Below are 23,234 nucleotides of genomic sequence, written 5' to 3'. Positions count from 1 at the left end.
CAAAATAATAATAATAATAATAATAATAATAATAATAATAATAATAATAATAATAATAATAATAATAATAATAATAATAAATTTGACACATTTCACTGCAACGTAAACAAATCAACCTTATATATATACACAAGAAACGCATAAATGTTATCATCACCATCATCATCCAAAACAGAGTTATTAGTAGCATAAAGAACTGGCGAAGCAAATACACTTTTTACTTTACTTCTTTTTTTCTTTCACATTTGGGGGAATTTCCCCCTTATTTCCCACACACACACACTCTCTCTCACTGTCATAGTTTCTAATCCCTTTCTGTTTTCTCTCCTTCTTCTCTTCTTATCAGTTTACTATTATTACTACTACTACTACTACTACTACTACTATTATTATTATTATTATTATTATTATTATTATTATTATTATTATTATTATTATTATTATTATTATTATTTTCTCGCATCTCTCTCTCTCTCACAGTGTTGTCCGTCGAAGTTTACGGGGTGGGCGGTACCACTGCATAGCCGAGAAACATCCCATTATCAGCAGTCCAGATATACCGGCAAGTATACCCACATTACACCACTGCCGTGAATGCCTAAAACCCAAAAAAGTGGCATATTGAGATCCGGTATAACACATTATTTCCTTCTCCTCCACACAACCAAAATCCCGGCCAATGAATTGGGAAAGAATAGACGACTCATACGCCAGTCGTATTATAGAAAGATTGGAAATATACTGAAATGGCATTGGAAGTGTAGTGAGGTTTAATATGATACCCGCAAGCAGTAGGTTTAGTGTATACACGGCAAATAGTGCAAACATAGCAAAACGTCTGGTCCATATCACTGTACAAACGAAAAAAACCACGAAATGACTACAAAAGGACATCACTCCAATAATAAGTACAAGTTGCATTATAGGAAGATAATAATCCCATTTCCCTACAATATTAGAAATACAAAAGGCCACAAAAGTAACGGACGATAAAAAGAAAATTCGCTCCAACGCACAGTACAATACAGCATAGGTTAAATACGTTAATGTGCCATAATATCCATGAGTGCGATGACGCAGAAAACTTTTGTACTCCTTTCGTTGTCCATCTAAAGAAAGAATACTATAAAGAAACGTTGAACTCACAAGAAAGAAAATAATACCAATTCGATTCTGCATCCCACTTTGTCCTTCTTGACTATTATATACAGCTGCTAAAACAACTGTTACTATAACCAGTAAAGCAAAGAGTGCACTTCCCACTAAAAGATTATGTCGTATCTGCAGAAAAGCATATTTAAACATATAGTACAAACGTACATGTGCGCCAGGACTGGTGAATGGCATACCTTCTAACGCTTCCTGTCCAGAAGCACATTTATGAAAAAACTGTGTAACTTTCTCTTGTACACGTTCTGCATTCCCTGAACTCGCAAGCGCCGTAGATAGTGATGTGCCTCTGTTAGAAGCCAATCGATATAATGAACTCATCGCATTTTCCACAACTCCTGAATTGGGATTTGCCCCAATAGCTGTTATAACTTCCTGCAGTGTTCCACAAAACACACAACGTTCCCGTTCTAGAAGAATAACATCATCCACAAATTTTAATACGGCCCATCGTGGTTGAATCATAGAAACTAACACAATACGCCCCCGACCACGTCGTCCAGCTAATTCCATACTTTGACTACTATGCATAACGCCACTTCCCATCCCTACCACTTCAGAAGTACACCGCGATGAGGGAATAAATGTAGAAACAGGCAGCGGTGATGAACTGAGAGGACCGGCACTCGCACGAATAGAACTAAACGTATTAATATTAGTATTAACAGCAGCAGCAGAAGAAGAAAAGGAAAGTGTATTATTATGATGATGATGATTGGGAGCTGCAATACGGCGAAGAAGTGTCATAAATTCCTGTGCCTCATGTGTACGTAATCCTTCAAGTAATTGATCAAAACATAGCACTAAGGGATCTAATAATAATTCCTTTCCAAGTGATACCCGACGTCGGACGTAGAGAGAACAGTCTCGTACAACTTTATCGGATACTTCTGTTAATAACAGTTCTTCCATAATTTCCTGTGTGCTGAGGGCTTTTCTGGCAACTCGCATAGAAGCCGCATACTCAATACTCTCCCGCACTGTAAGTTCCTCAAACGCCGTAAACTCCTCATCAATGAGTGTTGTACGATGTAAATAAGCCGGGGCATCTACTGGAATACCATTCATCATAATTGTCCCACTCGCACACTCCTCACGCCCTGCGAGAGCATCTAATAAAAATGAATCACTTTGAGTTCCACCGCAGTTCACAATAGCGGTGAGACGACCGCCGTAGATAATACCCGTGGCACTCTCAATAACTACATGTTTATCACGCAGCATCGTCACATTATCAAATGCGAGTGTAAGAGAGGAAGAGGCGTACTTATTATTGCAGTGGGATAAGGCATCACTGGAAGTTACAGTGAGGGGAGCAGACATTAGAGGCCTATAGTTAGATCCACAAATAGACAAGTAAACAAAAAGAGAAAAATAAATATATACTCCTTCTGATTGCAATAGGTTTACCGTTTAAAAGGGAGTAATGTTTACAGTTTTTTTTTGTGTGTGTGAGTGTGTATTTGTGTGTGAAAGTGGAAGCTAGAAGTGAAGAAGAAGAAGAAGAAAAAAAAAGCATTCATTGATCATATCAACACGAATAATAATAATAATAATAATAATAATAATAATAATAATAATAATAATAATAAAACAGTTCATTAGTAAATAGCGTTATTAAAACCAAAAACAGAAAAGACAGAAATAACAAATATATAACCATAACCTATAAATAAATAAAACATATGTATTTCTTTCCATCCCAAGAGAAAGATACACAAAGAGTAAAAGAAAAAAAAGAATAGGGAGAGAATTGTAATAACAGTCCAATACCTCTACTACATCTTATCAATTAAACACTAGAATAAATAAATAAAAATAAATAATAACTATATATGTTTAAATAAGACTCATAACAAACTCAAAGAAAAAACACAACAACTAGGCCTTTCACTTAGAATACCTGTATATAGTGAGACCTCAGTGTCTTTTAACAACTTCTTTCTGTACTCCTTTTAACTCCAATAACAAGCAATAAACGGAAAAAAAGAGAAAGATATAACCATTCCACAAACAAAAAAGAATAAAAAATAAATAAATAATAACACTGTGAGAGAAAAGTTCAAATCCCAGAAAAAATACGTACTTCTCTTATCAATTCCCTTATCGGCTGAGTTCCCTCATGCACAATCTCTGGAGACATCATAGCTGTCAAACGTTGTTCTTGATATTCCAGTCTTGTTAAAACTTGTCGTGCCGCCTCTCGCTCCTCCAGAGTGAGACAGAGAGATCTTCCATTAATGTACTGTAGAATATGAATAGCGGCTGCCACTCCGCGGGTTCGAACGTTATTATCACCAGCCGATCGCAATATATCTAATGCCAATTGCCGTGCCACCGCACAAAATGTACAACGTATAGTAAGATTACGACATGGTTCTAGTACATAGGCCATAGCATCTATAATATCATAACGATTTGGAACATCATTAGCAGTGCGTACGAGAGAATATTGCCATGTGGGGGAAACAGTGGGTCCTGTTAATGTTTTTGGTTCTAACAGCCCTTTAAGAACACGGGTGGTACTTTCTACAGCCGCCGTAAAATACTCGGATGGAATTTTAGTTTCACTTATCTGGTTCCCAAACAAATCACTTTCTGAACTTTTAAACCATTGTTGAGTTTGTTCCAGATCTTTTCCTTCTTGTGGTTTAGATGGAGATCGCAACAAGGCATTGACGGCGACACACTCAAGATGCACGAGATGCTCTATAATAGACATAAAAGCCTCACGTAGTGGTAATGATAATACAGGTTCATTATTTCTATTGCGATTACCTTTCTGTATAAATTGCACAACCGTAGTAGAAAGTACCAGCAAATGGGCAAGTCGATCATTACAGTGACCCACAACATTACCACTATCCCACAAAGAGGCAGCAAGTCCTAGTGCCATATCATTTTCTAATCTTGCTGCAATACTTGGAAATGGTGGTGACTTTAATGTATTGGTGGATTGTGTTTCGGTTGTGTCTGTACATTTCTTGTTATTATTTTCTTTACTCCTATGGCTTACACAGGGTTCTACACGATAATACGATGCACTCATCGTTGATAACAAAGAGTTACGGTTTCTTCTCTCTTGCTGTAGTTTACCGCATGTTTGAGAGGGAGTTTGTGTAGTACGACGTAACATCTGTGATGGTGATCCATATTGAGATGGAAACATTCGACCATTACTTTCTGCAGCAACGGGTTTACATCCACAACGTTTTAGTTCCCGTTGAATACGAATAGCATCAGTTGGTGTAAGGTGTTCTTTTTGTTCTTTTTCTTGTTTGAACTCTTTAGTAATGTAATCCTTCCTGAAGAGAGGGCAATTTGTATTCTGCATTGGATGAATACAGCTTGTGTGTTTTCTCTTTACCTCTTCTTCTTGTTGCTGTTTCCACCTAAAGAAAATGAAAGAAAAAGAAGGAAAAAAAAGGAGGTCAAATAACGCAAAGGGGAAATTCATTATTCGTACACAGACGTAGATGAAAAAAAGGAAGTAGAAAGACACAATTAAAATATACACGGTGTTTTCCACACATCTATGAATCAAAACAACAGAAAAAAAAAGGTGGTTCTCCTCAACTTACAGAGAAATATATATATATATATATATTAGATATAGATATAGATGTTCACAACCAAAACAAATGATAATAATCTTTTTCTTCTTCACTTCTTATCCTTATCACTTTACAAAAGCCTCTCCGTCTCCAGCAGTTGCCTGTACTCTGCAAATATCCCCTGCAGCTCTGCACTCGGGGCGGCTGTTGTGATCATCACCTGCAGTGCCTGTCGCAGGGCGGCGCGAAGGGAGTCCTGTTCTCTGTACTGCCCATAACTCTCCACCGCCCCAACCAAACAAACCCGCAGGGCCTCACATAACGACCGAGTGACTTTTGGCGTGAGATCCTCCGCGGCGTAGCGGCCGGCGGCCAATGCGGGTGTGTGTAGTGCCGCTAATGCCATCGCCGCCTGTGTGCGGACTTTAAAGATGCGATCGTGGCATATTAACACGCAGAGACGTTCGACGGCCCGCGTGGACTCCTGCGGTTCGGCGTCAAACACCACCTGTCGGGCGAGTCCACGCCCAATGGCACAGGCGGCATTCCATCGCAGTTTCGCATCCCGGTTAGATGGGAGAAGAAAACGCAGTAGAGTTGTGAGAAAACCCTCAGCGACGCCTACTTGTTGTTCGGCGAGTTCACTAATGAGTTCCTCAAAGTTGAGACTGCGTAATAAGTGACTCATCATGCGAATACCATGACCCATCACAATAGCATCACCGTGGGTTTGGGCCGCATGCATAGCGACATCACACAGTAACTGCATATGGTGTGGGGAACTTCGTAATGGATTAGGACTATGATTATTATTATTATTATTATTATTATTATTATTATTATTATTATTATTATTATTATTATTATTATTATTATTATTTTCATCCCTCATACCATCCGTATCACTCGCATCAAGACGAGAAGTGAGATTAGACAAGGCAAAGGCGGCTTTGCATCGAACCACAGCTTCTGTATCATTACATAGGGCATCTAAGGCACGATCCACAAACTCAGGAAACCATTTATGAAAAGTATTATATTGCCATACCCATACACCTACAGTTGTAAAGGCTTCAGCGCGAAGACTTTTTTCATGTGCGGTGGTACTTTTCATTACTTCTTCTACAATCTTTTCACGCTCCTTCATCGTTAAGGATGCCATATACTCTTCTCCTACTTGTGCCACACAACGAAGTGCGGTTCGTCTGGCATCATGATAATAACATCCATTGGCGGTTAAGAGAAGTGTTGGCATAACGAGATTGGAAATAATAATGTTCTTTTGCTCTAATGTAGCACGATGCGCTGAGTGATCATGACGAAGTGCGGGATCTGCAGAATGACCATCAAATGACTGCCATACATAACCCATAAAATGTAACCAAGCTCGAAGACATTCTCCTAATGTATCTCCTGCTGTTCCTGCTTCACTAATAGTAGTACTAGTACTAGTATGATTATCTTTCCTTTCCTGCAAAGTTTTTAAAAGTGCACGGGAAGTCTCCATTAAAGTAGTAAAACGTGCGGCAACAATTGAAGGATGAATACGAGAGAGTTGTACAACACATCTCCAGACTTCTACTCGATGAGATGCGTGAGTGAGTAATGAATCAAGTAATAGCATCTTACCAGTATCAGGTTCTACAGAAGTTTCTTTAGAATCCTTGGTATGTTTATCGTCTTTTTCCTTATTACACGAAAACTGATTTAGTAGCATATTAACCAGAGAATCTTCCTTAAATACCTGAGTAAGAAAGGCTGTGGTTGGTACAAATTCTTCCGAATTATCATTCAAAAGAGCGTCACGCAGTAATGGTAATTTAAATGTATGCTGAAATACATGAAAAGCATGTGGGCAACGATGATATGGTGTACAAGTAACGAGTACCGTGAATACAGAGAGTACAAGTCCCTTAGATACCAATACAGAATTATTTAAAGAAGAATTATCATGATGCACTCCTGATAGATTACCAGGCAATTCTAGTGCCCAGAGTAATGAGTCATGTAAAGATACTAATACTCTACCACTTTGAGATGCCAATGAGGAGAAAGATTGTCGTTTTTGTTGTGGCTCTTCTGCGTATTGAAAGCTACGTTGTAACTTACGTAGTAAAGAAGAAAGAAGAACAGCCGCAGCTGCACGAACACTCTCCTCTATATCCCATAATAGTGGTGTTAATAGTGGGTGAAATGTATGTGGATCTCTGGCATCGACTTCAGGGAATAATGCCGGTAAATATCGCATAGTGTTAAAGGGTGTACTACGAAATCGCACTAACGCCGCGGTCAATAGGTATAGGACGGATTTACGAAGTTCTTTACAAAGTTCAACATGATTATTTCTATCCATTGTCATATTATTATTATCTTCTCCTTCTTCTTTTGTTTGTTTTCGTACTGGCATATAACAAGAGAGACGTACAATAACATTTACGGCAAGACGAAATGTCTCTTCAGCTAGTTGTGCCTCTACATCTGAATATCCATTATCCATACCACCAGTAGAATGATTACCAATATTATTATTATTATTATTATTATTATTATTATTATTATTATTATTATTATTATTATTATTATTATTATTATTACTTTTGTTCTGTCGACGTGGCATACGCTGCATGGGTGTAGTGCGGCCACTACTTAAATGCGATTGACTTTCACTATCTGCTCCATCTGCAGGACGTGCAGTGGCAAAACAATACCACGCTAACAGCTTTACGAGAACCACCAGAGAATGCAGTCCATCACGTTCCGCAAGTGCGACTTCATCCAATCGGCCTTTCAGTGAAAGTAGTAAATTATTCAAATTGGTCATCGCTCCTCGAAACAAGACAGTTGTGGGAACTGGAAATCCCATTGATGATGATGATGATGTTGTTGTTGTTGTTGTTGTTTCAACCGTTTCTGTGATAGGGGCTTGTTGTAAAACCCTATTGGCCTCATCTTTCATTTTAATGAGATCTCCAGTCCTCCGGATGAGTTCTCTGGAGCTATGACGTAGGACGTCATAAAAGTCAGAGAGAGAAGTGTTAAGTGTGCCTTCACACTTCATTAGTGGTGGCTGCAACATATGATCCAGTAACTACAATAAATGGATAAAAATAAAGAGAAAATAATGTTGTAAATGATGTAATCTAATCGTTGGTCGTATATCCTTTCGTATATTATATAATTTATATATATTGAAAGAGACTTCTTAAAAAAAAAATGGAAAAGAAAAAAAAAATGCAATAATAAAAAATAAAAGAAAAATATATATATATATATATATATATATATATATATATATATATATATAACCCAAAATAATCTGCTAAATAAATAATATGCGCCTTATTCTGTTTTCTGTTTTCTAATAGAAGGATTAAAAAAAAAACATATAGTTAGCAGGGGAAAAAAAACCCAAAAACCAAAGGCAAAAGAGGCTCCTTCACCATTCAAGTTCACCTCCATATATATATATATATATATATATATATAATGTATTTTTATTTCTTTTTCTTTTTTCTTTCCTCTTTCTACGACAATCGGGAGGCTCCGAGGCCCTTCTTGCGTAGTTTCATTGCCCGACCACCAGACCCGGGTTCCATTGTGGAGTGGGTTGTTGCTGGGAGTCGTGTCTTCACAGGCACAAAATCCACATCTGTTCCCCACGGATCCTCATCATTATCATTGTCATCCATATTGCTATTAGTTTTATCTTTGCTATGATCCTCAAGATCTGATGTAACGGTTGGTGAGGACATGGTTGCCTTGACGGCGGTAGTATTAGTATTAGTATTGTTAGTACTAGTTGTTGTTGTTGTTGTGAATGTTGGCGCCGAGGGGCTCTTTGGGTTATTAACACTACCAGCAGTCGTATGAACGTTAGTCCCCAACGTATTGTTTATTCCTTTTCCCACAACAGAAGTGGATTCGGATTTGTTTTCGCCGGTATTCCCCGCACCCCAACGCCATCCCCAGAAAGAAGAAGGAGAAGAAGACGACGTATTATTATTACTATTATTATTATTATTATTATTATTATTATTATTATTGTCAGATGCATTATCGGCTGCTCCATTCGCCTCCGCCGCCTTTGCCTCCTTAACACCTTCCTCACGGTTGTACAACTCCAAACGCTCAATAGCCCCACGTAATACCAACAGTGCCGCCTGTCGTACTTCCCCAACAGTGTCTACAGTAAGTGGGCCCACACCTGGTAATAACAACTCGGCAATGTGTTGAGGTGTTAAATACTTCAGTGTTGTTTGAAATGAACGAAGGGCACCAACGCGGCTGGGCACAAATGGATCACGCAACATGCGGCCAAAGCCGTGAACGAGAATTTTAGAACGCTGCTCGGCGGGAATAACATCTGCCATGAGACAAAGGCCAATAGTCGCATTTGTGCGGATGGCCCCTTCTGAATCTTGTTGGAGTTGTCCCACATATTTGGGTACATCATTTAAGAGAATGCGTTCATGCAGGTTTTTGGCAAAGGACACAAGTGCGCGAATGGTGTATTCGCGAATACCAGGCACTGGACTTGTAAAGCCTGTGAGAAGCAATGGCCAAATCTGTTCATTTACAACACTTACGGGTAATAAAGAAGCATACTCTGGGGCACGTTGTAATAAACGATATCGCACCATTCGATCTTGCGAGGCAAATAGACTGACGATAACAGGCGCCACATGTGCGGCGTATTCGTCTGGTGCATTTGAAACACGAGCGGCAATGCGAAGAACGGGATCAATTACGGCGGGTAATGCCCCAAAATTAAAGGAGGCTTGCAGTTTAGGAAGTACCAGTCGCATACACGCTTGTTTAGGAAACGTATCCACGACGCTGCTAAGGTGATCAAAGAATCTTTCCCGTTCCACGTTGTCTTTTAGCGATAATTCATCTAATGCCTGCATACATTTTACGAATTCACTTCCTACAATAAATGTACTACTACGTAAGAAGCGATCTACATCGTGTCGCATCTTTGGATTAGCCGCACAAAGTCCAACAAATCCACTCTGTAGTGTACGTGGTAAACTACGGCATCCACGCATATCATTAGCCGTACACGAACTTGCCGCCATATCACGTGAACGACCAAGTACATCGTAAATAAGACACGCAAGTCCCCATGCATCAATATCTCCAACCCGCTGTTGTTGTTGTTGTTGTTGTTGTTGTTGTTGATTTCCACTAGTTGAGTGTAAAGTCTCTGGTGGACGTCTATACTCTGGTAACCGTGCGGCATATCGATCATACATAGTGTTAGCCTCACCAAATAGGCTTACTAACTCTAAACCAAACAACCGCCACTCTCCACTAGGAAGAACATAAACAGAGTCACATGCCACATTGCCATGAATAAAGTTATTATGGTGAAGTGCAACAAGTGCTGTTCCAACTGTTTTAAGTCCTAACGCAACACTTTCTAAAAATGCATCATTACCATCATCTTCCTCATCCACATCCCCAACAGCACTACCCTTATTAGCATTACCAGATAATTTTGAAGCGGACCGATGCTGGAGTACAGTACTAAGTGGTTCACATGGCTCTGTGGCAATGTATACCATTTCTTGATATTCCACCGCACCGCAACAACGCAGAAAACCTGGTAATAATAAACTCTTAGCCCGTTTCATTGCATTTCGTGTCATCTCCTTTACACTGTTATCAGCCTTTGTTAAATTGATGGAAAATATAGTGACCGGTCGACCATTGTCATCACTTACACCTGGACGCATTGTCCATGTAATCGTTGGGGATATTGTTGTGGTTGGGATGGGAGAAGCCGTATTTATTGTAGTATTTATATTGCTGCTGTTTGCACGTGCAGTGTATGGGAATCCCGGCACGGCATCTGAAAGTCCAATCGCCTTCCACAAAAAAGCCATGAATAACTATCCTATTGCAATTATAAATAAATGTATATATACGTATATGTATATAAGTGTATGTGTTTTTTTTTCTTCTGTGTTGTCCTCTGAGACTTTACTTCTTTCTTCTTTCTTTTGTTTTTTGAACGTCTATGATATTCGTTTTCTCAGTATTTTCGTTTGTTTCCTCTCCTTACACAAAGAAAGAAAAACAAAAAAACAATATGAGCCCAGTAGTTTCCTTTTTTTTTTCTTTTTTTCCGTTATTTCTTGTTCTTGCTTTTCAAATAAATAGTCGAAACTGTTACTACTACTGTACTGTTCGACACAAGAACACACTCTCTCTTTCTTCTTTGTTGCTATTGTTGGCATTAAGAAATAAAAAGAAGAAAAAAAAAGAATTCTTCTAATACAAATGTTAGGAATAATAAAAAATATGAATACCCCTCAAAAAAAAAAAAAAAACCGAATAAGAGCAAGAAATAATACTAATAATAATAATAATAAAACAAAAAAACAGCAACAAAGAAACGTATGCACATTACACACCTCCGCTACTATTATCCAATCCCATAGCGGCTTCATATGCATCCCTTAATTTATTACACTTCGCCTGTTGCCGCTGCAGTACTTTTTGACTGATCGCAATCTGTTCTTTTATTGTTGTTGCCACTGGAGTATATTTAGCCACAAAAGCCTTTAATTCTTCTGTGCGCTGTAACACCTCACTAAGTGCCGCATCCCCAGTCTTTAATGCCTTTCGTAGTTTCTCAAGTGCAGAGGGTGAACTACTGTTTTCTGTATCCGCACCCTTATTATTATTATTATTATTATTATTATTATTATTATTATTATTATTATTATTATTATTATTATTATTATTATTATTATTATTATTTTCTTTGTCTTGTTGTAATTGTTGCCGTTTCCCCTCATACTTTTGAAAAATTCGTTGATAGTTATTTGCGGCATCCTGTTCCTCTGGTGTAAGTCCAGGCAGTGTTGCTGGCCATACAAATCCCTTTTGCATCTCCACCTCTATTATTAAACCATCTCCATTGTTACCCTTAACCGAATCGCTATAACTATGACTATAGCGATTGTTATTATTATTATTATTATTATTATTATTATTATTATTATTAGTCCGTAAAACTGTGTAGGTTCCTTCAGGTGCTACAACGGCAAGCGCCTCTTCCGACTCCTGCAGAGCATGGGATTCTTCTTCAATAGCCAATTGCATCTGTTTTAGGCGTTCCATGCGAGTGAGTAGTTGTTGACGTTGTGCGGCGTAATCCCGTAGTGTTTCTTCTTCATGGACTATACACCCTCGCAGTGCCTTTACTTCCGCTGCAGTCTCTGGGTCCTGCGCTAACTCTTCCTCTCCCAATTCTTCTATCAATTCCTCCACACTATTATAATTGTTATTGTCGATGTCACTGTCAGAGTCCTCTTCACTTTTACCATTATTATTATTATTATTATTATTACTATTATCATTATTATTACTCAAATCCCCTTCACTTGAGTTGTTGCAGAGAGCAGGTAGTGGTGAAGAGGATATATCATCATCACCACTCCCCACAGTGTGTCTTTTTAGGATCGTCTTAAGACGGTGTATACATTTCGTTAATATATCTATCTCATGCTTTCGTTCGCTGATGATACGCTTATTGGTCTCTAACTCTTCTGTAAGCGTTTGTTGTTGTAATCGTTGTTCTTCTATACTGGAAGTACGTACTTTTCGCAGACGTTGTCGTTCCGCCTCTATACTTTCAGTGACGTGAGAAAGCCACGCCAATTCTCTACTTAACTCCACATATTGTTGTTGTAATTGTTGCCTGCGCTGTGCTTCTTCACTGTCTTGTTCTCCTTCCCCTCTATTCTGTAGATTTGAAACAAACTTTATTATCTTTTCTTTTCCTGGTATTCGTCTCAGACGACTTTGGGTAATTATTTCTTCTTCATTCTCTGCTGCTATACGTGCCTGTGTCACCTCTATATCATCCTCATACTGTGCTAATGTGTAGTCTCTACGCATAGAATGCATTATTCTCTCTTCCTTTTTGGCATCACGTTCCTCAACGTCTTCCAATACTTCCATCCCAGACTCTGATAAAGTAATATTACTATTATTATTATTATTATTATTATTATTATTATTATTATTATTATTATTATTATTATTATTATTATTATTATTATTATTATTATTATCACAAGATGGAGCATTTCCCGTAGAAGGAGTAATAGTATCATGTTTATTATTTTCACTTGTTGTGTGAGAGGAAACAGCACATTCGAGATCACCACTAGTCTCCATATCTACGGCAATGTTTTCCTCTCGTGATAGTGTCGTAATCGTTCCTGTTTCCTTCGCTACTGCCACACGCTTCACAACCTGCTTTGGCTCTTCATTACGTGTAAGTTCTAATGGAAAGAGGCCTAAACGTCCATTGGATTCTACAATAGCCCAAGATGATTGTTTTCTGGTGTTTGTGTTTACTTCTGTTTCTGTTGATATTGCCATGGCGGATCCTCGGCGTACAATACGCAGTCGATCACCGGATTGGGCTGGTAAATATGCATCCGGAAATGGAGCCTCCGCAGAGGGAATATACGGGAAGGCAACAATACGCCACGACATTAATAAATACTGTTGTTATTACTATTATTATCCCTTTTTTCCCCCTTTCCTTTGTTTGTTTCTCCAGCACGCACTTCTACAAGGTCTTATCTTTTCTTTGTGTGTACTCAACCATAGGGAAAAGAAAAAAAAATAAAGAAAAATGAAATCATTTAAAATATAACAATAAAAGGGGGGAGGAGGGCGTTACTGATGTATTGCCGTTCTTTTTTTCCCCATGTTAATGATTGGGGGATGACTGTAATGTGATTAATACAAATAGAAATATTATGTAAATGTCTTCTTTTTCTTCTCTTTTCTTCTTCTATTGCATGTATTTTAAGCGATGTCGTGTCACCCCAAATGTTCCCCTTTTCTTCTTAACAAAAAAAAAAAGAAAAAGGGAATTAAAAAAAGACTATTCCTCCTTTGGCCTATCCTCACCACAGGCACACACCACCTTCTCTCTGTAGTTCTGCCTATGACACTTCAGACAATACCAATCCCCGCGTGACCAGAAGGAAAGTACATCAGAGCGAATACCATCAACGGCGGGAAGTTGACACACTTGACACCTCTCATCACTGCGGCGATTGACTTTATGACAGGCACAACGCCAGTGTTGTCCATTATTCACCGACTGATGATGCCACTGTAGTCCACAGGACTCACACGTACTGTGGCCATGCACAATACGCGCCACCTTTACCGTACTCTCTTTACGTGTTCCCATTTCACTTCCATTTCCATTTCCTATATTTGTGTTTGCTGTTACTGTTCCAGCTTGACGTTCTAATGCCACTACATGCCGTGAGGCCTTATTCACATGCTCGCAGCCCTCACAGTACCAATTCGTTGTATGGGCAAAGTCCCACACCCGCAGGAGTTCCTCCAACGTTTTGGTCTGCGCTATTCGCCGTGGCAGTCGACACCGTGTACATGAGACAACGGCGCCATTACTAACTTGACCGCAGGCACACAGCCACGCATCACTGCGATTAGAGGCATTCGCCCCGTGTAAAGGGGCCCGACAAGATAAACACCGCAGCTCCGGCGCAAGTCGTGGAAAACAATTGTGTAATCCATAGATACGTGTGGTGTGGACACGATCGACGGGTTCTGTGCCGTACAGTTCTGTATTCGACAGCTGCCGTGTGGCTTTGCAGGAGGGGCAATTCACACTAAAATCGAATCGCTCCTTTTGACAACTGCGGCACTGCGTGGATTGTAACGTGTTCGACTCCGCACATCCCCCGCAGCGCCAGCGGGCCACGCGATTACGCGTCACAATAACAGAACCGACCGCCGCCCGCTGAATCTCCGCCGGCACTCGCTCGTGGTGCACAACCCGCAACTCCCCCGCCGCACTCCGCCGCACCGCACAGCAGCGACAGACGAAATCCCGCTCAAAGTTAAACTCACAACATTTACTGCAAAACCAAGAGAGGGGACTTTCACGCCAGCGGGAGACGGTCGTCGCCGCATCGTGTCGTACAGTGTGACAGTGATCGCAAACCGAACGAGAGCGATGGGGCATGCACTGCAAACACACACCACACACCCAACCACCACTCGCAATAGCAGCCGATCCCTCTTCTGTGGACTCCACACGCCGCACCGCAGACTGCTGCTCCTCCGTTAATGGACGCGGTTGTAGAAATGATCCACTCTGCAGCAAATTCGCACTTCCACCACTATTCATGATACGATTTCCATTACCCTCCTCAGAAGTGGTGTAAAACGCAGCTTCTTTTTCCTGGGCTCGGCGAGCATCGTGCCCACCGTTAGGGGCTCGTGTGTTAAATTCAATGTCATCAACAGGCCACGGTGGGAGCTCAACTACAGAAGCAGAAGTAGAAGAAGTTGTTGTTTTTGTTGCTGTTCTATCACTATACCACGCACTACGCAGAGAGGAAGTAATAAAACTCGGCTCATCCTTGCTGCCAAGATGTTCGGGCGAAACTACAGCACGTCTTGAGAATTGACGCCACAGTAATAGACCATTGCTATGTCCACGAGTATAAGCAGAAATATTCCACCTTCGCATCGGTGCGTAATGTTCTCTCTCTCTCTCTCTCTCTCTCTCTCTGCGTGTGTGTCTGTATATTTCTTTTCTTTTTTTTCTTTTTCCTTTTAATACCTTCGTGCGTTGTGCTAAATTCACAGTTTCTCACATATGTGTTAAGAAGGAAAGAAAAGGAATAATAGGAGAACCAAAGCAAGTAAATAATATATTGGAGTCATATAAAATACCATAAAGCGCGAGAAAAAAAAAAGAGTGGAAGAACAAAAAACAAAACAAAAAAAAGAATTAAAATGACCATGAAATTGCCAAATGTGGTTCTCGTTAGTTGCACTCGAGAATGAAATATGGATACAACTCTGCAGTGGTAATACTACTACTAATTGCAATACAACTCCTAAAAGTAATAAATATTGCATACGGTAGAGAAGTGAAAAATAAAGTGGGGAACATATACCTCCTGAAATGAAAAATCCTGGAGACCATCAATGTACCCTGAAACCCCCCCCCCCCCCAAAAAAAAAAAAAACAATCAGCGATAAACAAAATAAATGAATAAACAACGTATATGAGAGAGGAATTATTAATATTAAATCAAAGGGAGAAAGAAGAAAAAGTATGGTTGTACTATGCCCCTTCTTCTCCCTTTATTCCGGTGGAGGTGGTGGGACATCATCATCACTTTCATCATCATCTTCGTCAAATTCCGGTAATGGTGGTGGTGGTAAATCCTCATCATTTTCACTTTTATTACTGTCTTCATCTGAAGTATCATCATCATCACTACTGCTCTCTTCTTCTTCTTCCATCGGTGGAGGAGGAGGTGGTGGTGGTAGTGTTATAAAGTCATCATGCTCCTCACATTTATTCTTCCTATTCTTCTTCCCATTCTTCTCTTCTTCTGTTTTTTTATCAGCAGTGACTTCTGATTTCTCGCCATCCACATTCTCCTCTCCTTCACCTTGCGCCGTCTTGGGAGCCCCACCGCGGGGTAACTCAATTCCCCGCATCGCCAATCGCAGCATCTTCTCTCTGTGTTCCTCCAGTGCCTTTACTTTCACCCCTTTAAATGCCGCCTTGCGGCCCTCTTGTTTATTTTTACTGCGAATGGCTTCCGCGGGAAGAATGCGGAGATGTGGGGCGAGAATGTCAATCTCCACTTCCTCATGACTGCCCATTATGAGACGTTCACGTGGAAAGTGAATCGCCCGTTGACTCTTCGCCGCACTCATCACACTTGAAAGGCGCTCCTGAAATAAATCCCGCAGAGTTTCATCAGTGTAAACATCGCTCCATAGGAGAAGTCGTGGACCCGCCGCTGTTGTTGTTGTTTGGGTTCGTAATGGTTGCGAGATTCGCTGTGAATCACGGAGGAGGACGTCAATATCAGCGTTTGTGTCGATAATAACTTCTACCATTGTGTTGTTGTTGTTTTCTTATTATTTATTATTGTTTGAACTCTACGACATACGTTTTATAATAATAATAATAATAATAATAATAATAATAATAATAATAATAATAATATATATCTGATACCACCCTCTTCCTTCGTCTTTCTTTTTTTTTCCTTCTTTCAAAGCTGCTGGGGTTATTTTGAATTTCTATTCACTCAGTCTCGCCTATACTTTACAGTAGAAATAGCACAACAACAATAAAAGAGAGAAGTAAATAATTTAAACATAATAAAAAAGAGCGAGCGAAAACAAGAAATAGATAAAATAGATTTTTTTCTTCTCTTTATCGTCCCCATCATTTATTACAGCAAACTACTCATCCGCTTCCTCCCTGGCATACATTTGCACTTGCTTATCAAAATAGAAATACAAACCGGCCCTGCGGAGAAAAGTAAGTCAAAAAAAAAAAACGGCACAAGTAAAAAAAAAAAAAACGTAATAAGAAAGGACACACACCCTTTCTCTAACTCCAGCTGTTAGGTTCTCCACTGTAATTTACAAAGGTCCCTTCCACATCAACAAAAGAATGGTAAAAAAAAAAGAGAGATAGCACAGGAAAGAGGAACGGAGGACATATATATATATATATATATATATATATATATATATAAAGAAGCCAAGCAAGTGACACTAACGGCAAACCAAGAATCGCAAAGTAAAAGAAACAGTTACAGACAAAGAAAAAAAAAACGGCAGTATCATATAAACTCTGCAATGGAGTTTATATCAAGCTGGCCCTCTGTAATTCTATAACAGCTTCTTGTACTCTACCACTACGGAGAAGTGACTGTGCACGCTTTTTTACCTCTTTTTCATGTTTCCTCTGCAGTCGAATACTGGCATGCGGCTCACGTTTAATTCTGCAGACTTCATACAATTCATATGGACCACCACACCACTGACAAATGTACTTTGCTCCTCTCTTTCCTAAATTACGATCCCTACTCGACGTTGTGTTTGTTGTAGTTGTGGGACCCAAACTGCCACCCGTTGTCTTTGTTGTGGTTCTAGAAATAGTTTCCATAGTCGGTGAGTAAATAAGACGATCTCGAGATGGAAAAACATTCGTCGGTTGGTGTGGAGGCGGAGATATTGATCTACAGGACTGTACAAGACAGTTCTTTTCATTATTCTCTCTTTTCCCTGTTCTTGTTGGTAATATTCTTATTGATGATGTTCTCGTTATGGATGATAATGGTCGTGGTGAAACTAATGGTGAAACTAATGGTGATGGTGAGACTAGCCGATTAGACAGACGCCCAGGATGTCTCGTATTAACTGTAAAATGACCGTTAAAAGATGAGAACTCCATGTTGCGGGATGTATTATGGGATTCTTCCACAGAGCGTTGATAAGAGAATGATCGAAGGAATGCATTATCTGTATGTATGACAGGTGAAGAAATAACAAGACCTTCACATGATTTACTCCGTGGAAGTGACCGCGATATATAATGTGAGTTCCCAGTCCCCTTTTGAATATTATTACCAGTCTTAAGTTTATTATTCATCTCATTATACTTTTGTCCCGTTCTCGTTCTTACTTCTTCTATTGCTCTTCTCTGCAAATCTAGTGATAGATCTATTTTCTTCTTTCCACCCTTCTTCTTTGCTTCCGTTGACCTAGACTTATTTAGGCTATTCACACTACTCCACTCCTCTTTCGTTTTCTTGTTTCCCTCTTCCCTCTCTATCTCTTCTGTACTAAAATAACTGTCATTAACTACATAAGAAGAATCCAATAACCCATTCTCTCTTCCTTTTGCTTTTTCTTTTTCGTTTTCTGTTACTACTTCCAGAGGTGATTCGATTGGAAATACATTCCCAATTCCCCTTTTTTGCAGTGTCTGCTCTGTGAAGATGGATTGCCCCGTGACGGGTATTGTTTCTGATGACAACGGTAATACTTCTTCTCCACTCTTCACAGTATCCGGAGAACTTCGTTGCCGAAAAGTTAATGCCGTGTGTAGTGTTCCCTCATTACTATCACTCGGAGTAAAGAGACGACCATCATCCAATCCTGTTGAAGAATTCATTTGGGTATTACCTCTTCCACTACATTTGCTTTCACTTGTCAACTGTGGTAATATCTTTTCCTTTTCTTCTTCTTCTGGTTGTTCTTTTACATTGCTTGTTTCCAAAACCCGTTCCACGACAGATGGAGAAGGTACTAAATTTGGTGGAAGTAAACGCGAATTCGTAGGATTCTTTCGCCTGGATGGTACAAGTGATATTTCAGATCCACTTCCTCGTGATTTCACTGTTGATACGCCTCTCTTTCTCTCCTCTATGGCGTTAACAAAAACAGGGGAAATATGTTGTATAGATCCACTACGGCGAACAGTTGTGTTTGCAAATTGCGGCAAACGTCTGGTTGATAACGGCGATGATAATGAGACACCGTTTGTTTTCTTAACAAAAGGCACAGAGGTAGATAACTCTGTAAAGTTTTCCGTTGATGTGGTGGAAGAAGAGGAAGAAGACGATGAAGATGATTTGGAAGTGTTATCCACTATGGATGGTTGATATTCATTTCCCACATCTACAAACCGTTTACAAGGTACTTTTGTTACTTTTGTTGTTGTTGTTAGTGGTGTTGTTGTTAATACTGTAATCGAATCTCTATTCTTCTTCGCAGTAGTATTAGTATTAGCATTAGTAGTATTAGTTGTTGTGGCTATATTCCCCATACGACGGCGTTGCATCCATTCCCGTCTATTAAATGTAGCCGCCATATCATTTTCACTAATCATTGCAGGATGCGCCGCCACTTCGCTTCTCTTCTTCACGCCGGCATCACGCGAAAAGATACGAATTCCATTCTTTCTTTGTAATTGCTGTTTAGATAGTGTAAGTGATAATAACGGTGGTGAGGGTTCAATCCTTGATGCTGCGGGTGTGATATGAACAGAGGGGACGGATAACGCATCTTCCTCTTCTATGAATGCCATCGCACCAATATTTGCGTGTACATGTGTGATTGGTGTATTAGTAGTATTAGTAGTAATTGTAGTGCCCCTGTAAAGTGCATTTTTATCCTGTATACGCACAACACCTTTTTTATTATTATCTTGGTTATTTTTATTATGGTTATTACTACTATTGTTCTTGTCGTTGTTGTTGTTGTTGTTGTTGTTATTACTGTACTCTTGAACAGTGATTGCGGGGTGTGAGGGGGAAACAGCACCATTAACGCCCTTGGCACACGTTGTTCCCATTCCTTGTATTCAACAACAGAGAATGACCCAGCAAAGGCATCTTTAAATAAGGAGAATATTACAATCAAATTAATAATAATAATAATAATAATAATAATAATAATAATAATAATGTCTTACAACAGGTAAATATTAAGAATAAAAAGAATAAGAATACGTGACATAGATATGGTAAAGAAAATAAAACTCATGTTTCATTGCGTATTTTCTCCTCTCCGTTTTTTTTTTCCCCCTTTTCGTTTTGTTGGTATCGTTGTTATCTCCATCAAACACTAATCTACTAAGACCCACAATACTGCTTTTACCACTAATACCATTATTATTACTATTACTATTATTACCAATAATAATAGTGATACTATTACTATTACTCCACTTGGGGCGAGAGATACATCCAGACGGCGATACGATCTGCCAACGCCGCGGCCGAAGTAATTAACGCCTTTCTTTCCTTCTTTAATGCCGCGCTATCACCAACAGGTGCCAAATCCAATTGTACAATAAACTGTGTAAGTAACTCATCCGCCTCAATCGCCTTTTGATGAATACACGCTATTAGCATATCTTCCTTTTCCTCCTCTGTTATCACCGTATGATTATTATTATTATTATTATTATTATTATAAATATCACTCATAGTAGTAGTAGTAGTAGTAGTAGTAGTAGTAGTAGTAGTAGTAGTAGTAGTATCCCCAGTAGGAATAACAGTTTTCTGTGAAGTATTTCTACTCCGCCACTCTTCGCCCAGAGTTTCCAGTTCCGATAATGCACGTAGAAGTGGGGCCTCATGTGTACGCTCCACTCGGCGTTGAAACATGCGGAATGCACTCTCCGTGGCGTCTACAAAGTTAATATCATCATCCTCCACAACAGGCGCCGAGGTAAATAGAAAAGGACATTTACGTCGTGCTTGGTTCTTGTTGTTGTTATTAATGTTACTATGATTGGTATTAGCATTATTAGTATTAGTATTATTAGCAAAGCAAGATCCTTCATTTGTCCTCATTTCATCTCCCGCCCGGTTATCAACGATACGCACAAAAGGTGGAATCCACAACCATCGCATTTTCCATGATCCTAAGAATGTTTCATTCCCTGTTTCCATACATTGTTTTTGTTGTTTTCTACAAATACACCAGTTATAACTAAATGTGATCCCTAATGCTGCTGTTGTTGTTATGAGAAGCGCCGAGATCATATACGGATGTGTACGGCGTTGTAAACTCAACCAACGACGTATACGTCGCAGAAGTAGAATGGTGTACTCCCCCGCACTCTTCTCAGCATCAATAATAACTTTTGTTTGTATACGTTGTGAAGAGGAAGCAGAAGAAGTGGGGGTTGCCGACTGTGAGTTATCGGATCTAAATAAGCCAAATGGACTCCACATCACCGGTAATATTTTCAGTAGAAATAAATGTGGATTGGTAAAACTCTCGTCTTGGTTAATGAGGATTATATAGTGTTGAGTACAGTCTACACACAGACAGACAATCACTCAATCACTCACTTACTTGCTGGAAATATACAGTGAAAAAGAAAAGAGATGAATAAGATGAAGAGGAATAAAGAGAGAAGAGAATTAAAAAAAAAACAGGTACACATCCTTATATTTAATAAAGAAAAAAAAACAAAACAAATAAAATGGAATATTCCAAATTATTGCCCCAATATCCCTACTATTTCCTTTTTTATCTCTTTCTTCTAGGTTGCCAAGTAAAGGGGTTAAAGCAACACAAACACAGACAAATATATATATATATATATATATTAATCAAAGTTTAAGATTTAAGTGAGACATTCATTCGCTTCAATACCACACCAACAGTATCCATGAGAGCAACACAGTCTGGCATGTGAATATCCCCAAGAGTACCAATACGGAAGGTATCTGCAAATGATGCCTTTCCAGGATAAATCACAAATCCCTCTTCCTTCAATCCCTCATAAAATTTCGCAAAACTCCAGTTAGGCACCTGTGGAATTTTAAAGGCAGTGATAATATATCCATACGATGGCTTTGTGTTATCAAGAAAAAGTTCAAATCCATACTCCTCTGTCATGCGCTTTACAATATATGTATTCATCTCTCTATAGCGATGCGCCCGTGCCAACACACCTCCCTCCGCTGCATGTTCTTTCAATGCCTGATGAAATGCCACCATTGCCTGTACGGGTGGAGTTTGATTGAATTGCCCACCACTCTTCTCCAGTCCATCCCATTGACTCACAATATCTAATGTAAAACTTGGCGACCATCCACGACATTTCTGCAGTAATGATTGACGTGCCACAATAAGTGAAAATCCAGGAACTCCTTGAATACACTTATTGGCAGAGGTGACAAGTACATCGCAGACATCCGGGACATGGAAATCCACCGCACCAAATGAACTCATCGCATCGACGAGAATCGTCGCCTCTGGACGATGACGACGTACAATATGAGTAATTTCCTGTATAGGATTAAACATACCCGTACTGGTTTCACAGTGCACCACACCCACCGCCGTGAGTGGACCCGATATATTACACAATTGGGCCTCAAATGCTTCAAGATTCATATCCACACCTTCTTCCGTATCAAATGTTATTAACTCTGCCCCTCCACGTTTTTTTACAATAGATGCCATGCGATAGGAATAGGCTCCATTACGTAATACAAGAAATGCCCCACCCGTCTTCGTTTCCTTTTCTTCTCCGTATTGTTTTAGTGGTGGTATAATGCTATTAACAACGGCCTCAATGCCCATAGTACCACTTCCCTGCATTGGCACACACGCCCATTCCTTCTCTGGGGCGGCGGCAATCTTCAGTACTTCACGGCGTAATTCCGCCACACATTGGAGGAAATCGCTATCACGACTGCCGTAATCCTCCATTTGGGCACGTCGCACAGACGGTGAGGTGCACAAAGGACCAGCGGTGAAGAGAATACCGTGTTTGCGGTTTAGCCGTTGGGCGTAATTGCCACTACCAGACATTTGCGCTATACGTCCTAATCGCATTAATAAAAAAAAAAGAAAAAATTAACCTCGTACAGTGTGTGTATAATGTTTCTCTTGTTTAAGAATAATAAGAGAGAAGTTCTCTTACTATTTTTTATTCTTTTTTTTTTTTTTGTTCTCTTATTATATATCTTTCTTTCCTTCCCTCTGGCGTAATTACTCCTTCTTCTTCTTGTTGTTTATTTTCCCCTTCACAGTAATACACTAGATGACAAGATCTATAATGATACCAATTATACAAATATATGTTTATACAAAGTCAGAAGAAAATAAAATAAAATAAAAATGAAAAAAACAAGAATAAAAAAG

At 39.5% G+C, this 23,234-nt stretch overlaps 10 protein-coding genes across 10 annotated transcripts; all 10 read right to left on the bottom strand.

The window, feature by feature from the left end:
• Positions 1 to 474: 474 nt before the first annotated feature.
• LSM04_000920 (ABC-2 type transporter) lies at positions 475 to 2,493 on the bottom strand (the record flags this gene model as incomplete). The annotated part of the gene is made up of 1 exon (XM_067329992.1): positions 475 to 2,493. The coding sequence occupies one exon, from the start codon at positions 2,491 to 2,493 to the stop codon at positions 475 to 477; it is 2,019 nt and encodes a 672-aa protein (XP_067191100.1).
• A 739-nt stretch (positions 2,494 to 3,232) lies between these two features.
• Positions 3,233 to 4,504, bottom strand: LSM04_009349 (uncharacterized protein; the record flags this gene model as incomplete). The annotated part of the gene is made up of 1 exon (XM_067329991.1): positions 3,233 to 4,504. The coding sequence occupies one exon, from the start codon at positions 4,502 to 4,504 to the stop codon at positions 3,233 to 3,235; it is 1,272 nt and encodes a 423-aa protein (XP_067191323.1).
• Positions 4,505 to 4,854: 350 nt separating this feature from the next.
• Positions 4,855 to 7,800, bottom strand: LSM04_003964 (protein of unknown function DUF4042; the record flags this gene model as incomplete). Its single annotated transcript, XM_067329990.1, has 1 exon — positions 4,855 to 7,800. One exon carries the CDS (start codon positions 7,798 to 7,800, stop codon positions 4,855 to 4,857), a length of 2,946 nt encoding a protein of 981 aa, XP_067191161.1.
• A 448-nt stretch (positions 7,801 to 8,248) lies between these two features.
• On the bottom strand, positions 8,249 to 10,612 carry LSM04_008749 (uncharacterized protein; the record flags this gene model as incomplete). Its single annotated transcript, XM_067329989.1, has 1 exon — positions 8,249 to 10,612. The coding sequence occupies one exon, from the start codon at positions 10,610 to 10,612 to the stop codon at positions 8,249 to 8,251; it is 2,364 nt and encodes a 787-aa protein (XP_067191302.1).
• A 523-nt stretch (positions 10,613 to 11,135) lies between these two features.
• Positions 11,136 to 13,241, bottom strand: LSM04_003240 (uncharacterized protein; the record flags this gene model as incomplete). The annotated part of the gene is made up of 1 exon (XM_067329988.1): positions 11,136 to 13,241. One exon carries the CDS (start codon positions 13,239 to 13,241, stop codon positions 11,136 to 11,138), a length of 2,106 nt encoding a protein of 701 aa, XP_067191149.1.
• A 397-nt stretch (positions 13,242 to 13,638) lies between these two features.
• LSM04_003987 (uncharacterized protein) lies at positions 13,639 to 15,267 on the bottom strand (the record flags this gene model as incomplete). The annotated part of the gene is made up of 1 exon (XM_067329987.1): positions 13,639 to 15,267. The coding sequence occupies one exon, from the start codon at positions 15,265 to 15,267 to the stop codon at positions 13,639 to 13,641; it is 1,629 nt and encodes a 542-aa protein (XP_067191163.1).
• A 623-nt stretch (positions 15,268 to 15,890) lies between these two features.
• On the bottom strand, positions 15,891 to 16,661 carry LSM04_009199 (uncharacterized protein; the record flags this gene model as incomplete). The annotated part of the gene is made up of 1 exon (XM_067329986.1): positions 15,891 to 16,661. The coding sequence occupies one exon, from the start codon at positions 16,659 to 16,661 to the stop codon at positions 15,891 to 15,893; it is 771 nt and encodes a 256-aa protein (XP_067191317.1).
• A 760-nt stretch (positions 16,662 to 17,421) lies between these two features.
• LSM04_008326 (uncharacterized protein) lies at positions 17,422 to 19,917 on the bottom strand (the record flags this gene model as incomplete). Its single annotated transcript, XM_067329985.1, has 1 exon — positions 17,422 to 19,917. One exon carries the CDS (start codon positions 19,915 to 19,917, stop codon positions 17,422 to 17,424), a length of 2,496 nt encoding a protein of 831 aa, XP_067191289.1.
• Positions 19,918 to 20,284: 367 nt separating this feature from the next.
• LSM04_006119 (uncharacterized protein) lies at positions 20,285 to 21,307 on the bottom strand (the record flags this gene model as incomplete). Its single annotated transcript, XM_067329984.1, has 1 exon — positions 20,285 to 21,307. The coding sequence occupies one exon, from the start codon at positions 21,305 to 21,307 to the stop codon at positions 20,285 to 20,287; it is 1,023 nt and encodes a 340-aa protein (XP_067191234.1).
• Positions 21,308 to 21,698: 391 nt separating this feature from the next.
• Positions 21,699 to 22,925, bottom strand: LSM04_008867 (Aminotransferase class V domain; the record flags this gene model as incomplete). The annotated part of the gene is made up of 1 exon (XM_067329983.1): positions 21,699 to 22,925. One exon carries the CDS (start codon positions 22,923 to 22,925, stop codon positions 21,699 to 21,701), a length of 1,227 nt encoding a protein of 408 aa, XP_067191305.1.
• Between the last annotated feature and the right edge of the window lie 309 nt (positions 22,926 to 23,234).

Source organism: Trypanosoma melophagium, assembly GCF_022059095.1.
Source record: "Trypanosoma melophagium isolate St. Kilda chromosome Unknown ctg24segment1, whole genome shotgun sequence".
Lineage (NCBI taxonomy): Eukaryota > Euglenozoa > Kinetoplastea > Trypanosomatida > Trypanosomatidae > Trypanosoma > Trypanosoma melophagium.
Note: the sequence above shows the minus strand (reverse complement) of the source record. Positions and strands in the feature narration are given on the sequence as shown.